Source organism: Cydia splendana, chromosome 23, assembly GCF_910591565.1.
Source record: "Cydia splendana chromosome 23, ilCydSple1.2, whole genome shotgun sequence".
Classification (NCBI taxonomy): Eukaryota; Metazoa; Arthropoda; class Insecta; order Lepidoptera; family Tortricidae; genus Cydia; species Cydia splendana.
Genome location: NC_085982.1, coordinates 11,587,501 through 11,601,284, shown reverse-complemented (window position 1 = coordinate 11,601,284; position 13,784 = coordinate 11,587,501). Strand labels below are relative to the sequence as shown.

General features: G+C 37.4%; 1 protein-coding gene across 1 annotated transcript in view; it reads left to right on the top strand.

The window, feature by feature from the left end:
• Positions 1 to 13,784, top strand: part of LOC134801888 (irregular chiasm C-roughest protein-like) — a 174,960-nt gene that overhangs the window by 120,894 nt on the left and 40,282 nt on the right. Inside the window, exon 8 of the mRNA XM_063774541.1 lies at positions 13,655 to 13,739. Within this exon, the coding sequence (XP_063630611.1) occupies positions 13,655 to 13,739 (85 nt within the window). The remainder of the gene's footprint in view (positions 1 to 13,654; positions 13,740 to 13,784) is intronic.

Sequence of the window (13,784 nt, the reverse complement as noted above, 5' to 3'; positions counted from 1 at the left end):
TTAGCATCGTATTATTCAGTCGCCATCAGATATATCGGAGCAGTCAAGGCGCTCTCAAATATCTCAACACGCCTCTATTGTCAAGGCGTAAGAGTGCGTGTTCAGATATTGTGAACACCTTGGCCGCTCCGATATATCTGATGACTGTTCATCCAAGAAAGTTGCCTTGTTTGAGACGGACGATAAATTGTCGTTTCTAACCTTTGTTGTGGAAATCTATTTCAAATGTGGTTGTCAGAGAAAACTGAGTTTGAAGTAGCGAAGTTAAAGTCGTAATAATAAACTACTCGTTGTACAATAGTCTATCATATCTATTCTCAAGGAATTAAAAATAGAAAAGACTCAACGTCTATCCACAACATGCTTACAACGAATATTGCGGTATTTTGGCCACGTTGCACGCAGGGATACCAGCAATTTGGACCGCCGTATGGTGACCGGTAAAATCGAGGGGAAAAGGCCTAGGGGTAAAAGTCCCAGACGATGGTCGGACCAAATACGAGTAGCGGAGGAGCTAAAAATACCTGTCAGCGACGCACTCCACCAAGCTACAGAACGGGACCGATGGAGACAACTAGTTGACGGAATCAAACGGAGTCACGATCCTCAGCAATGAGGGACCGATTGAAGTGAGAGAGTACAATAGTCATTTGTTTTACAAGGGAGCAAAGTTGCTGTTTAACTCCTCGTGCTAATATTGATACCCGAGCAAGCGAATAATTCCGAAATTGATCCATGAATGTAGCGAGTTTTCGTCTATAATTAAGTATAAGATTTTTGTCTATAATTATTTTGTAGTTAGTGTCATAGTATTTTGTAGTGTGTTATTTTGTAGCATTATTTTAGTCTCAATTTTTTGTCGTCCAAGAATTTTCAGTTAGAATAGAATAGCTCTTACGACGGTAATTCCGTACTTGCCGTCTAGTTTTCGCCATTTTTCGTAAAACATATTGATCGACCAGGAATTTTAATTTCGCCATAAAATCGTTGAAAGCATTCACACGACCTTCACACACACACTCCACACGAGTTTCATCTAGGTATAGGTAATTATTTTGTAAATTCTGAAAAACACCGTTAAAACCTATTAGGTATTTACTTATAACGATCGTGATTATAAAGATCTTCACTCCAGACTTAAAAGGACTTGTTTTTTTTTTGCGCCGGCTCGTAAATAAAGTCGATTTATTAAAATGTAGACTCAAAGACACTACCTATTTTATTTTCAACACATTCTTGTAGCTCAAGAATTTTCATTTAGCCATCGAATCGTTCACACGGCGGTAATCCCTAACCAATGGAGCTTGCCGTCTAGACGAAGCCCCACTTGTAAGCTAAGCCGGGGGTCCTTGTTGACTAAACACGCCAGTTTTCAATATTGCAATATATTTTGCTATGGCGGCAAGGCGTACGGCACGTTTGATAGCAAGCCATTGCTTGCAACTTGACCGGTCTGGCCTAGTGGGTAGTGACCCTGCCTGTGAAGCCGATGGTCCTGGGTTCGAATCCCGGTAAGGGTATTTATTTGTGTGATGAACACAGATATTTGTTCCTGAGTCATGGGTGTTTTCTATGTATATAAGTATGTATGACGTCACCTAGCACTCATAGTACAAGCTTTGCTTAGTTTGGGGCTAGGTTGATCTGTGTAAGATGTTCCCTAATATTTATTTATTAATTTAACCGCTTTTTGACTGGTTGTTGTAGGGTAGACCGAGGAAAATCGAATCACAGGGTGAATCGGATCATGATGAAATATCTGTTGATATTTGAAATATTGCATTGTTATGAGTGCACTTATATAGCGCTGTACAATTGTACAATTTGTACATGTCTTCTGTCAGTCCTCATTCTCCTCCGTCTATGTACTATAAATGTAAAGAGTCCCACTGATTAACAGTCCGCCGGACGGTATCGGCCTGTCAGTTGTTCGGAACTGTCAAAATTTTGTTCTTAACTGACAGGCCGATACCGTCCGGTGGACTGTTAAGCAGTGCGCCCCTTAAGATAAGAACTTTCTTACCTGATTCGGGTATGAAAAGATGCCTACTTACGCATCCTTTCATACGATTTTCTATCTCCGGATAACTTTTTTCACAAAAATACAGAAACAAAAAAAATAACACTCCACAGCTCCTGTTTGTGGTAGTCGCGTAAAAACATTGAGCCCAAAATCCTTGAAAATGGATTGTAAAAAGAAACACTAACAAAAACTTACGGGTAAATAGACTGGAAGTTGTAGTTTGCCATCAGGTTCAATGTCGATTGCAACTGCAGCTGCGTTGCAGCAGTGGAAAACGTGTCGCTATCAAATTGATAAATTCCAATGCTATCATTGCTTTCGATTAGGACGTTCAATCCGTCATTCATTTTATCAAGAACATTGATAGTAATCCAGTAACTTTTTTGACTTTTATAACGTGGTTCATTTCCGTCTAATCCGGTAGTTCTGATTTTTTGCAGACTTGTTTAGATGTTGGCTCAATGAATAATCCAAGTTTGTGACGTCGAGCGCCGAACGCAACTTAGTCAAAAAACACCGCGAAAATTTCGGATTTTTTTTTAGATTTGGGCGATTATAATCCTAAAAGACTAGTATTTGGTAGTGCTTTCGCGAAACGTTAAAGTAGACTAAATTTGCTACAATACGAGACTAGAATTGTCTCTGTAGATCTAATAGTTTCCTAGATAAAGCTTTTCAAAATTTATATTTTTTTCGAACTTGATGTCACTTTTGTCTCAGGCGATGCCGCTTGACACGATCATTAGTAACATCGTTCGTTTCTTGCTACTTCAACGTCGCGGCAGTGACGCGCCATCGCGCCAACAGCAATACCGCTGCAGTGGCCATCGAAATGTGCCTTATCTATTGTGAGGACGCAGATGTTTGTTCCACTCGTGTTTATTGTTTTAAAAGTTCGCATCTGACAGTATTAGTGGAATGTAAAGTGTGTTGTGGTCGATTTAAGAGGCTTTAAGTTAAAATCAGACGGTTTAGTGCAATTTAGTTAGGAGTTTAATTAAGATACTTTGCAAATTATGGTTGGAGAAGTGAAAAATTACTGATAATTTATATTTTTTGCAAGCTGGTGCAATCGTCAGACCATCGAATTTAAAAGTAAAAACAGGTTACCCCTCTCAACCCCCCTAAATTTCCCCCTAAAATAAGAAAGAAGCGGTTTTGACTTATTTACTTTAGTGGTGGTAATGGCTATAACTGTTCCATATTTTAGGTATCTACGTCAAACGGTCTCTGAGAAAACGCATTTAACTGATTTTCAAGACCAAAGTGATCCGATAAGTGTTCCGTGAACTAAGTTTTGTACGGAAGATTAATAATGAAATAATATCGCGGTATAATCGTTCGTATCATTCAATTTGTGTATTCAACGCGTGATTAAGCTAAATTAATAAAGCCTATTTCTTCACCATTTTGACTTAAGCTGAATAAATATTACCACTACATTATTATTCATGCAAATCGAACGGCTTAAGCCCTTTAAAAATATAGTTTCTCGCTCTACCAGGATTTAGTGCGAATGTTAAGTGCATGCGGTTTCGGCTTAAGCAAGTTTAGGGTTAGTTTTAAGCCTTTAATTTCATACGAGTCTGCAGACGGAGGGTTAAGTGATTTGTTTTAGATTTTAGTTTTATTTGAGTTTCATTTGAAGTATGAAATAAATTTATGATTATGATTATGATTATGGGTTAAACGAATTTAAACTGCCGTGAGTCATACTAATATTAAAGTAATTTTACGGTTTTAAGAAAAGTAAGTTTTTATAAATGCAAAAGTACCAGCAACACAAGTAGATGCAAACAACAGGCGGTCTTATCGCCAAAAGCAATCTCATCCAGACAACCTTAAATTTTTCTAGAAAAAAAACAATGGACAAGCTAGTGAGCGAATACCAGAATTAACAAGCCTTGCATATATTTTTTATTATCATTTCTTTTAAAAATACTCCAGTATACATTTCTCAAATAATTACGTCTGATTATCTGGAACCGACTGAACCGATGTGATTATCCTTCTTAAATTTCAATAATTTCCTCCGGAAATAAATAGGAATATATTTTAAAGCCCTTTGCGGAAGGTTTTCCCAGAAATTGTAGCTTTTCACGATTGCGATCGAGTCCGCACGACAAATCAGACTAAGTACCGTAAAACGGGGTGAGTAGGTTTCGCGGGGAGAGGTGGGTTATGAATGGGGAGAGAAGGTTTGAGAGGGGGGTGAGAAGGGATTTTAAGGTTACTGCTACAAAAATAATGTATTCCAATTTAAAATGGAGCTATAGTCATACGCATAATAAAAAAAAATCGATCCAACCATCTTCCAAAATCACCTTTGTATGAAAACCCCTCTCACCCTTACGTAAACACCCTTATGTAAATTCAATGATGACGTGTAAAAGTGCCCTTGTGGCCTATTTGCTTAATAAATGTTGATGTTTGATGTTTGATGTTTGACCCCAAATACGAGGCACTACGGGATGAGGTGGGTTTTCCTCTTTATCGTGAAAGTTATAAAATGGAACTACCCAAGATAAAATAAAAAATCTAAAACACAAACGTCCGGAACACTTATTATATACACCATTCAGTTTTTATATGTAAAAAAATGTTATAGAGGTTTGAATTTCAGTTTTGACCCTACTCACCCCATTTTACGGTACAATAATTAATGATTATTATATGAAAACATCGCGAGGAAACCGAACTAAATACGTTTGTATGGAGAAGCGATCCGGCCGTCCCCTATCCTATAAAAACGAAACTAAATTGCATTTGTCTTAGCTGTATGAGGGCGGTTAGATTAGGTGATTAATATTTTGACTATTTCTGTTAGAATATGCAATAATTATCATTGTCCTTTGCGTCTATTGCAGACGACTTTTGGTGTTAACACCGGAGAGACACAGACCTTGGTGGCTGAATAGACCAGACATGGCCTTGACAAGAGAGATGTGTAAATATCACGGAACAATCTTACACCAATAAGGATACATCTAAAAAGTCAAATAATGGTGTACTCTTCTTCTTCTTAGTCGGTACACTCTTGCCAGAGTGGTCGTGGTCATCATTGTGAATCTCGATGAGTGATGATCTTGCTAATACGGCACCATTCGTCGCGGACTGCAGCTTTCCGGGTACATTCGTGAACCGAGCACTTAGTTGCGGCCTTGATCTGGTCTGTCCATCTCGTTGGTGATCTACCACGTGGCCTGGTGCCTTCGACCTTTCCCTGCACTACGAGACGCTCTATGGAGTCATTACCACGACGAGAAACATGGCCGAAGAAAGTCAGAATGCGTGACTCCACTGTGGTTGATAGGCGCTGTCTGATGCCAAGTTCTTTTAATATGGAGTATAACGATGTACAATCACACACAAAATTGCTTTCTGTAAGTTCGCCGATATTTATATTGGATTAAATTGCTATAATATTCAATAGGTATATCTGAATGCGCCTGTAACTGTTATGTGGCAGCCTCCGTACGAACAGCTCTTAATATTCATAACGTTCCCTTTCAAGGGAGAAAAGTGCCTGTAATCCTGACTGTAGCGTTGGCAAAATAAAATACACGGTCTTTCCGCTAACATCAGGAATACCGCCAACAAATGGGTTGCTGGGCATCAGACCGTCAACATCTCCTGAAGATGCCTCGTAGAGAGGCGAGACGTATCGAGTATTGTTCTTTTGGTGGTGGTTTGATTTTGTTTTGATTTTTGCGGTGGGAGGGTGGGAACATTAATTGCATGTAAAAAATACGCAAGTAAGTATAACGTGTTAGCACCGATTGACTAACACGTTATCTTTTCGCGGATTAGCAAAGTAATATTTTGGTTTTAATTAGGAACGCGTCAAAAAGCAAACTAGTTTGATATCTTTGCTGGCAGTTCAAACAATGTGAATCTGTCTGATCAGTTGGTTAATGTGTGTATTTATAATATGTCACATTATCTACATAATATACTGGGAATCTATAACAGGTGACCCGGAATACTGCATAAAAAGCTCCTTTCTAGTGGTGCAGGGATGCCTAAGTGGATCTTCAATTAAGACTTATTATTTTAACTTGTGTACAAGATTTATTTGTAAATTTAAGTTAAATTAATACAATACAAATAAGAGTTTGTCGTTCAACGTATTTTGGAAGATTGCCGTTGGTTGCTGTCGGCGGACGTTATATACAAATCCGATCGTTGCCGATCTTCGAATTTCGGACGCAATCGGCCGTCCATGACGTCACATAAGATGCGTTCTGATCAAAAAGTAGGTATTAATACGACATAAATGACGCCATCAAATAAGAATATAATTCACACCTCTTCCTTTTTATATTTTCTATTGGATGTTTTCTCCAAAAAGTATGATAATTTATTGACTTTGTATGCAAACCGTACATAATGTCGAACCAATGACTTGTATTTCGGATTCAACCAAACAATTAGAACGTGATCCACATTTTAAAATTGGAATAATCCTCGTTGCTCGCGATTATTGCGGAAAGTAATCTTTCAAAAATGTTGGGGTTGTAAAAATAATGTTAATTTGTGTGCTTGCATTTTTTTGCTTGAAAAATTCATTTAACATAATAGGTAAGTATTATTTTGTGTCAAATTTCTTTGGCTACAAATAGAAATGATTGAAGAAAATTAAAATGTTTGGTTTGAAAAACGATTTTGTAAAAATAGATATTTTTAATACGGCATTTTTTTTAATCGTTGAATATTTCAATGTGTACGACGATACTTATGTATTTGTTAGGCAGAATCATTAAATAATTTCTGAAAAAAAAACAAGTAAGTAAAATAAATTGAAATAAGTAATTGTTTCGCGAATCACTACTGACTGCCAAAAATTTGCTCCCTTTTCATAATTTCCTACTTTTTTAACTTACTTGTATTATCTTCTCATACCTACATAGATACATGTAGTCACTACTTTGAAAAAATCTCGTATCTCGCACTGCTACTCAAAATTAAAAACGCAGTAAAGGATGACTGACGCTAGACCGGGCCGTATCCGGGCCGGAGCTTCCGGCGCTTACTTTTCTATGTTGACATAACAGGCGATCACGGGATGCTCTTTTTTATTTGGGAAAAGGTAAACATTTGACCACAATCTAACCTGATGGTAAGTGCCGATGCAGTCTAGGATGGAACATGCTTACCTAAAAGACTTCTATTCACTCTCGGTTTGCAGGAAGTGAATTCCACTCCATAGCAGTTCGCATGATGAAGCTGGATTCATAGCGTTTAGTACGAATCAGTGGCAGAGTAACGACGTCAGGGTGAACGTCACGGCGGTGGCAGATCGTAGATTAGATTATTATTATTAGCTTATTAGATTAGCTTTTCATAGAAAATGATGAGCCGGAAGCTCCGGCTCGGACACAGCCCGGTCTAACGTGAGTCGTCCTAACTCGTTATATGCTATACTCTGTTGATCTGTATTGATTAACAGAACAAGATACGAGTTTTTTTCAAAGTAGTCACGATGCTACTCATGTTATATAGCGGAACAAGCGTTGCGTGAACAAGAGATTTCCTTTGGCAGGATTGGTCCTTAGGACCCAAGGATGGATTTAAGAAGTGGAGCCATCGAGATTTTTGATGTAAATTTTTAGGGGGGGGGGGCTCTCAACATGATCTTGGTATCTATATCATTTAAGCTACTAGGCCAAGTTTGGTATCGTTTTCGTATAAATCGGGGATGCCGAATTCATTTCTGATATCATAATGACACCATTCCGAAGTAAAAACACATAAAATATGAAAAAAATACTTTTTTTTTAATTCCTTTTCACGCTTAAACCGCTAAACCAATTTAGTTTAAATTTGGTACAGAGATAGTTTGAGTTCCAGGGAATAACATAGCCTTCTTTAAATCTCAAGAATCATCCTTTAAGGGTGTGAAAAAGGAGGTAGAAATTTGTATGGGGATTCAATAACCGCTGAACCGATTTAGATAAAATTTTGTATAGAGATATTTTGAGTCCCCGGGAAGAACATAGGATAGTTTTATTTAAAAAAAATCTCTTAAAAGTGAAAAGGAAGGTGTAAGATTGTATGGGGAATCAATAACGGCTGAACCGATTTAGATGAAATCTATGTCTACATCTTTGATTTACTTGAAAATGATACAAAACTTGACATAGAACTTAAAACTTAAACAATTATTAACATCAGACGTCGCCGGCGCTTAAAACCCCCCCACCCCCCACCTGCATAAAAAATCTGGGTGGCTCCACTTCTTAAATACATCCTTGGGTCCTAAGGACCAATCCTGCCAAAGGAAATCTCTTGTTCATGCAACGCCGTGGTTGACCTTTTTATGCTCTGAGCACACTCAACTAATAGAGAAACTTATCCACTTTGCACTTTGGGTGACTGGTAGAAAATGCGTTAAGGCATTAAGTCCGCCATTTGCACCTTAATGTATTGTGCAATAAATATTATAATATTATAAATGCGAAAGTGTGTATGACTGTCTGTCTGTCTGTTACCTCTTCACACTTAAACCGCTGAATGGATTTAGTTTAAAGGCATAGACATAGCTTGAGTCCCGGGGAAGGACATAGTATAGTTTTCATGTCGGAAATCATCCCTAATCCCGTGAGAGTGAAAAGGGGGGTGGAATTGAAAGAGCTAATGAAATAATTGGCCAAGCACGAAGTCAAGACTACGGTGTTCAGAGCACCGTTCCCTTTCTCTATACGCCTTACTAACTCTATGTGCTCTATTGTGAAAAAAAAAAAACACAACGACAGTGAAGAACGGAATTCTTAATTTGAATTTTTTCAGATAAACTGCAATAATAAATATGATTCTTACTGGGCACATTGAGATAGTCAATTGGTTGGAAAGCCTGTTCGAACTTTAAACTTATTTGCAATATAATAAGGTTGTATTTTGTAGATCTCTCTCATACTTATAGTAGGCTATTCAGAAAAAAAAATAATATCCCACAAAATTAAGCAAGCAGAATTAAACTTTGTACCAAAGACATAAGTCATAAATTTCAATGCCAAAGTTTTAACTAAGGATCTTTCTCGCTAAAACTACTTCCTAATATGAAATGACCAGTGTAAGCATCAGTTAGCTAGCCCTAAGCAACCAAAGATCAGGCTGCAGTTGAAAAACTAATAAAGATAAAGTTAAGCTGATAATTTTCCCGCCGTCTCCATGCTTCTTTAAGTTGGGTATTGACTGGTCAGCTGCCTGTTAGCTATAGTTTTCGCGAAAATCGCCAGGACAGAGGTGAAAATTTTTGTATGAAAACTTGCAACTTTAAATGCATTTTTTATCGAAACTATTGCACTCTAAAATGAAGTCAAAATCAGTCCATCGACTCAATTTTTTGCAAGCTTTCTAATGGTACCCCACACGACTCTTACAAATAAAAAAAAATTCAGGCTACCCCTCTCAACCCCCTAAATTTCCCCCTAAAATCAGAAATAAGCAGTTTTGACTTATTCACAGTGTTAGTGATGGTACTTTCCATAACTTTTCCAAATTTTAGGTACCTACATCAAACGGTCTTTGAGAAAAACGCATTTAACCGATTTGCACGACCGAAGTGATCGCATAAGAGCACCGTGAACAAAGTTTTGTACGGTGCTCTAAAAATTGCTTAATAATTGAAGTAAGCAATGCGCGAATTGAATGATTGCTATTAGCATTATCCAGGCGCTATACCTACTTTAGCTGCTGTCACTAATTCCACGCAGACGAAATCGCGGGCAAAAGCTAGTAAATAAATAAAAACTAGTGAATTGCAATGGTACCCCAAAATCCATTGAATCTGCTGTTGTAACTCAATTTGCAACTTTGCCACAACAAAATCGGTTTAGATTTAACTGGGAGGGTCCATGGGGCGGCGGCCCGGGAAAATGGGAACTATGTAACAGAATTAATATAGAGTTACTATTGATACTCGACTAAAATAAATATTAACTCATAATTTGCCTTTTTAGAGTTCCGTACAAAGGGTAATAACGGGACCCTATTACTAAGACACCGCGCTGTCCGTCTGTCTGTCACCAGACCGTGTCTCATGAACCGTGATAGCTTAGACAGTTGAAATTTTCACAGATGATGTATTTCTGTTGCCGCTATAACAACAAATATACAAAAAAGTACGGAACCCTCGGTGGGCGACTTCGACTCGTAATTGTCCTGTTTTTTAATTATTAACAAGTAGAAACGTGTGCGAATGATGCTATTAAGCTTAGAATGAATTTAAAAATGGAAAAATTACTGTCTTTGTGAGACTCGAACTCACGGCCTCTGGATCGATACTCCAGCGTTCTGCCATCTGAGTTCAAGTCTCACCCAAGACAGTAATTTTTCCACTTTTAATTTTATAATAAGCTTAATCATTTGTGTCGTCAACACACGTCGTACAAATATATGTGGTGTATACAAATTAAATGACATTGCAATTGTAATATTTTAAATTAAATTATGTAACGGTAATGTAAAATACAATTTTATCGACTTTGACGTATAGTAAGTTTCACTTGTCCTCACACGTTTAAAACGTCAAAATTTCATCCATCAAATTTGAGAATGATCATACCCCAATATAATTATAAATAACACAAAACGAAAAGCCAACACAACTATAGTTTACATACCTACTGCCCCATTTTTCATCACCTGTATAATGCTGTTGAGATATACAATTATACGCGAAGCGTCTGGTTGACGTAACTGGTGACCGAAGAGCTGGCGGCTACCTCGCACAACGTATCAGCATTGCGATACAGCGAGGAAATGCCGCCAGCATCCTTGGTACAATGCCTCAAGGGCCTATTTTAGATTTAAGCTAGTTATTAATTTCGTTTAGTAGTACCACTGTATATATATTGTATGTAAATAAATGTTTTCTGATGTCATTATACATTCTATATAAATTACAATTTCACCCGAGACTATCTTGAAAGTAAACGTTTTCCTCAGCGTAGCTTAATCACAAAATATAATTCACAGAGTTTTAACTAAAGTTTTCAGTAGTTAGGGTAAAGTTAACTATAAGAGGCCCTCATATGAGGTGCCTTTGTATCGTGTGTAGCACAATTTCGACGGAAATATGGTAGTATAATGAAAGGTTACTATGAAATCTCGAATGGTTTTCACTTGTGAGTTCTGGTTATTTTTAGGTTTCGTACCCAAAGGGTAAAAACGGGACTATTACTAAGACTCCGCTGTCCGTCTGTCTGTCACCAGGCTGTATCTCATAGAATAGAATAGAATAGAATAATTTTTATTTATAATAAAATACACATGCACAAAGGTGTCCGGTAAGCCCCAAACTAGGCTGAGCCTGTATCTTGGGGCTTACAAAAGAGTAGGTAACAGTAACTAAACCTAGTTAAAATGATGTGTGAGAGAGGGTGATAAGGCTTATGCTTTTAGGGTGTGTATATGTGTGTGTCTGTGCGTGCGTGTGAGTGTGTGTGTATGTGTGTGTGTGTGTGTAGGTGTGTGTGAGTGAAAGGTGTAGGAGAGCGACTAAGTCAGGACTAGAAGATGACAGACCTAAACATAAGAACATATTATATTTTCCGTATCATTGTAGGATAGGGTCACAAACCATTTTTTGAGTTTAGATTTAACATTTGATAAGGTACATGTTTTTAGATCGATAATTTTGCAAACAGAGTTATATATAAATGGGTGCATATGGGAAGCAGACCTCTTGGCGTGAGATGTATGGACAGCAGGTACCGGGACTCTGTATATACGTCTGCTCATTATGAGGTCTCTTATCGGTAAATTTGTAATACTTTTATGAACTCTACATACTGCGCTGAAAATAAATAATTGTCTGACTCTGAGGATGCCCGTTTCATTATACAGCAAGTCGGTAGGAAATCTAAAAGGTTTTCTTAGCATGACTATGATGACAGCACGCTGCGCACGCTCTAGTTCGAGGAGTGCCGTCTTACCTGCGCTGCCCCAAACTGCAATACAATATTGTATAACAGATTGGCACAGGGCATGGTAGACAACACGAAGGACACTTAGAGGTGAACAGTCCCGCAGCCGTTTCACTAAATAAATAATTTTTCTAACTTTTTTGGATAGACCAGTCAAGTGTTGTTTAAAAGAAAGGTGTTCATCAACGATAAGGCCCAGATACTTGACGGTGCTGCATCTACTTATGGACCCACATGAGCAGATTAAGTTATTTGTATCACAGGAATGTAACTTTAGGTGGTATGTGAGTGGAGCAGAGGAGACTGATGTCTTTGAGAATGGGACGTGATAGCTGCACAGTTGAAACAGTAGCAGTTGAAATTTTCACAGATGATGTATTTCTGTTGCCGCTATAACAAGAAATACTAATACAAAAAAATATATTTAAGTGAGGCTCCCATACAACAAACGTGATTTTATTGCCGTCTTTTGCTTAATGGCATGGAACCCTTCGTGCGCGAGTCCGGCTCGCTATTGTCCGGTTTTTTAATCTTTAAAATTAAAATAGATTTGTTTGGTTAGAAATCAATTTAGGTATCTTTGCCGAAACGACTTTAAGTTACGAAACTCATCTACTGAGCTCATCTATTAAAATTATTGATAACTAGCGACCCGCCCCGGTTTCGCATGGGTAGTTCAACCAATTTACATAAAACCTTAACAAATTATTCACCTGAACCTTCCTCAAGAATCACTCTATTCACAGGTGAAAACCGTATGAAAATCCGTTCAGTAGTTTTTAAGTTTATCGCGAACATACGAACACACAAACAGACAGACGCGCGGGGGACTTTGTTTTATAAGCTGTAGTTAATAATGGGACATGATAATAAAGTGAAAACAAATAAGTATAATGAATAAAATTAAGATTATGTTTTTAGATTAAATTACATGTACCTTTTGCTAAATTAAATTTGCCTTTTACATAATTATTATTACACGTTTAGGGGGGTTCAAGGAAATGTGACATGTTGTGACAGGGGGGAGGGGGGAGTCACAAACTTTGTGACGGCACTTTAACTTTTAGGGATAAGTTCGCCTTTGTACTTCCATTACTGTAATTTATTTTTGTAAACCTGTGTTGTGTACAATAAAGTGATTACTACTACTACTACTATTAACTTATTTAAATTATTTAATTCGCTGTACAGTTAAATAACAAGTTTTTGGAACGATAATCATTTTTATTTGTTTATTTTCTTTCCTAATCAGTTTTGGGTTATAAACTTACTAATATTTGTTTATTCAGAAATATTTTGAGACAATGCTAACAATAGGTTGGTTGTACTACTTAATTACTTTGACACTGCGGGGTCGCGAACTGTATCGCAGTCATAATTGTGTGTTTTTAGTTTTAAGATATATTTTGTAATAATTATGTATGCTAGTTTTAAGGTATTTATCTATGGGCCAATAGTTGCCTGAAAATAAATATTTTCATTTCATTTCATTTAATTCGATTTGCCGATTTCATTGAAAAAATGTGACGTCTCCACACCAGGGGGGAGGGGTTTGCCAAATGTGACCAAGTGTGACAGTGAGGGGGGAGGGGTCAAAAAACCTAGAAATTCGTGTGATGTAATTAATGGACGACCCCTATTTTATTGTAAGTATATTGCAATTCAATTTACATAAAAATTTACCATAAATACTTTGTTGCAGGTCCAATATGCTCCAAAAGTGCGTGTTTTCATCAAATCTGGTGCAGCCACCGGCAGGATACAAGAAGGGGACACCTTAGCAGTCGGTGAGTTAGAACAATACTTTCATATAAATATTTAAATCTTTTGGT